Genomic DNA, 1778 nt, shown 5'->3' with positions numbered 1-1778 from the left:
CACACACACACACACACACACACACACACAGCACTGAAGCTGATTGTGTGTCTGTTGTCCCGCAGGCCGACCCCAGCGGTCCTAGCTTCCAGACTCTGTTCGACAACACCGAGCAAACACTGAAGGTGGGTGGAGCAGAGATTTCTATAGCAACAGATGTGTGTCTGTTTTGAACAGGTCAGGACTCATAAATCTGCAGAGGATTCTGTCACTGAACAAACGGAGACATTATAACATGAAATGTATTAATATATATATAAATGTATATAAACATATAGACGTTAGATTCATTCTTGCTGCAGCTTCTCAGAACCTGAAGATCATGAACTAACATGAAGCTGTCAGGGACCTTCACTCTGCCAGGTGTTCAGTTGTTTTTACCTGGTGTGTTTCAGGTGGAGTTGTCCTCTCTTGACTTCCTCCTTCACACTAAAGCTCTGCTGTCAACCATCAACTACCTGAGCAGTGCCCTGCCATCACAGCTCGCCACAATGCGAGATCAAGACGCCAAAAAGCAGGTGGAGAAGACAGGACAGGGCCGGACAGGTGAGTCCAGACTGACTGTTCTCGGGTCAGTCACCTGTCCTATCTGATCTTGTGTCTGACAGGAAGTGTCTTCCCCCTGCAGTGGCTAAAGGAGCCAGAGATGGCGGCGTCTTCAGCTTCAAGCTGTTCGCCATGTTGGGCTGTTTCCACGTGGAGGTGTGCGATGACCGCTGCAGCATCGCTGACATCAGAGTCCAAGGTACCGACACGTCTCAGTCCGAACTCCAGAGGTGAGCTGAAGGTTTAAACTAAAACCTTCGTCACTGTCACCCCCCTGCAGGAATTGATGCCTCGGTGCTGGTGCAGGCAAAAGAGACGGAGGTGTTTGCTCGACTCAGAGACATTGTGGTCACAGACGTCAACCCTAAAACCGTCCACAGGAAGGTGTGAGCCCGATGACGGACCTGAAGTCTTCACTGTGTCTCAGTTATCATCACTGTTCATATAGAACTGTAGACAGTGTTAACCATGTGACTCCTTCTCTGAAAGCTGATTGGATCTTGTTGCAGGCTGTGTCCATCATGGGTGAGGAGGTGTTCAGCTTCAAACTGTCCTTATTTCCGGGGGCGACAGAGGGGGAGGGCTACACCGACACGTCCAAGGTGGACGGGAAGGTCACGATGCGTCTGGGCTGCATCCAGATCGTCTACCTGCACAAGTTCCTCATGTCACTGCTGGTCAGGCGTTTTGTATATATACACGTATATACATGTACATAGAGTTACATATAAAGTTACATATATACATACATTTCCACATGTAGTGAAATCTATAGTTAGAATGACAGGTTGGCTGTATTCTCTGGTTTCTGTTATCATTTCATTCTTTATTGATTGATCAGTATCAGTTCAATGTCTGTTGTCTTTTCTCTGTCTGATCATTTCAGTGTAAAGTCACTGACTAAAAAACTTTCACCTGACTGTAAATTCTCCATAATAATGATGGAAATTATAATAATAACAATAATAATGGTAATAATAATAATAATAATTATGATAATAATAATGTTAATAATAGTGATGATGATGATAAGGGTAATAATAGTAATAATAATGGTAATCACGTTTTACAGATGTGAAAGTTACTGTTGTGCCTCTACAGCTGACAGTGAGAAACACAGAAACAAAGAGACGAAAAGACGACAGTTTTCTCTGTTCTGTGAATTTACAGTCATGGAAACTCTTTAAATGAGCTTTGTTTTTTCTTCTGTGGTTCTGTTTGTGGTTCTGTTT

At 44.0% G+C, this 1778-nt stretch overlaps 1 protein-coding gene across 1 annotated transcript; it reads left to right on the top strand.

Moving 5' to 3' along the window:
- Positions 1-65: 65 nt before the first annotated feature.
- Positions 66-1268, top strand: LOC111655328 (intermembrane lipid transfer protein VPS13C-like; the record flags this gene model as incomplete). Its single annotated transcript, XM_023406676.2, has 5 exons — positions 66-125; positions 396-546; positions 629-745; positions 827-930; positions 1056-1268. Coding segments are annotated over 5 exons (642 nt in total), but the record flags the coding sequence as incomplete, so codon positions are not given.
- Between the last annotated feature and the right edge of the window lie 510 nt (positions 1269-1778).

This window comes from Seriola lalandi, unplaced genomic scaffold (assembly GCF_002814215.2).
Source record: "Seriola lalandi dorsalis isolate HSWRI2012SDOR001 ecotype SW California unplaced genomic scaffold, Sedor1 jcf7180001975282, whole genome shotgun sequence".
Lineage (NCBI taxonomy): Eukaryota > Metazoa > Chordata > Actinopteri > Carangiformes > Carangidae > Seriola > Seriola lalandi.
Note: the sequence above shows the minus strand (reverse complement) of the source record. Positions and strands in the feature narration are given on the sequence as shown.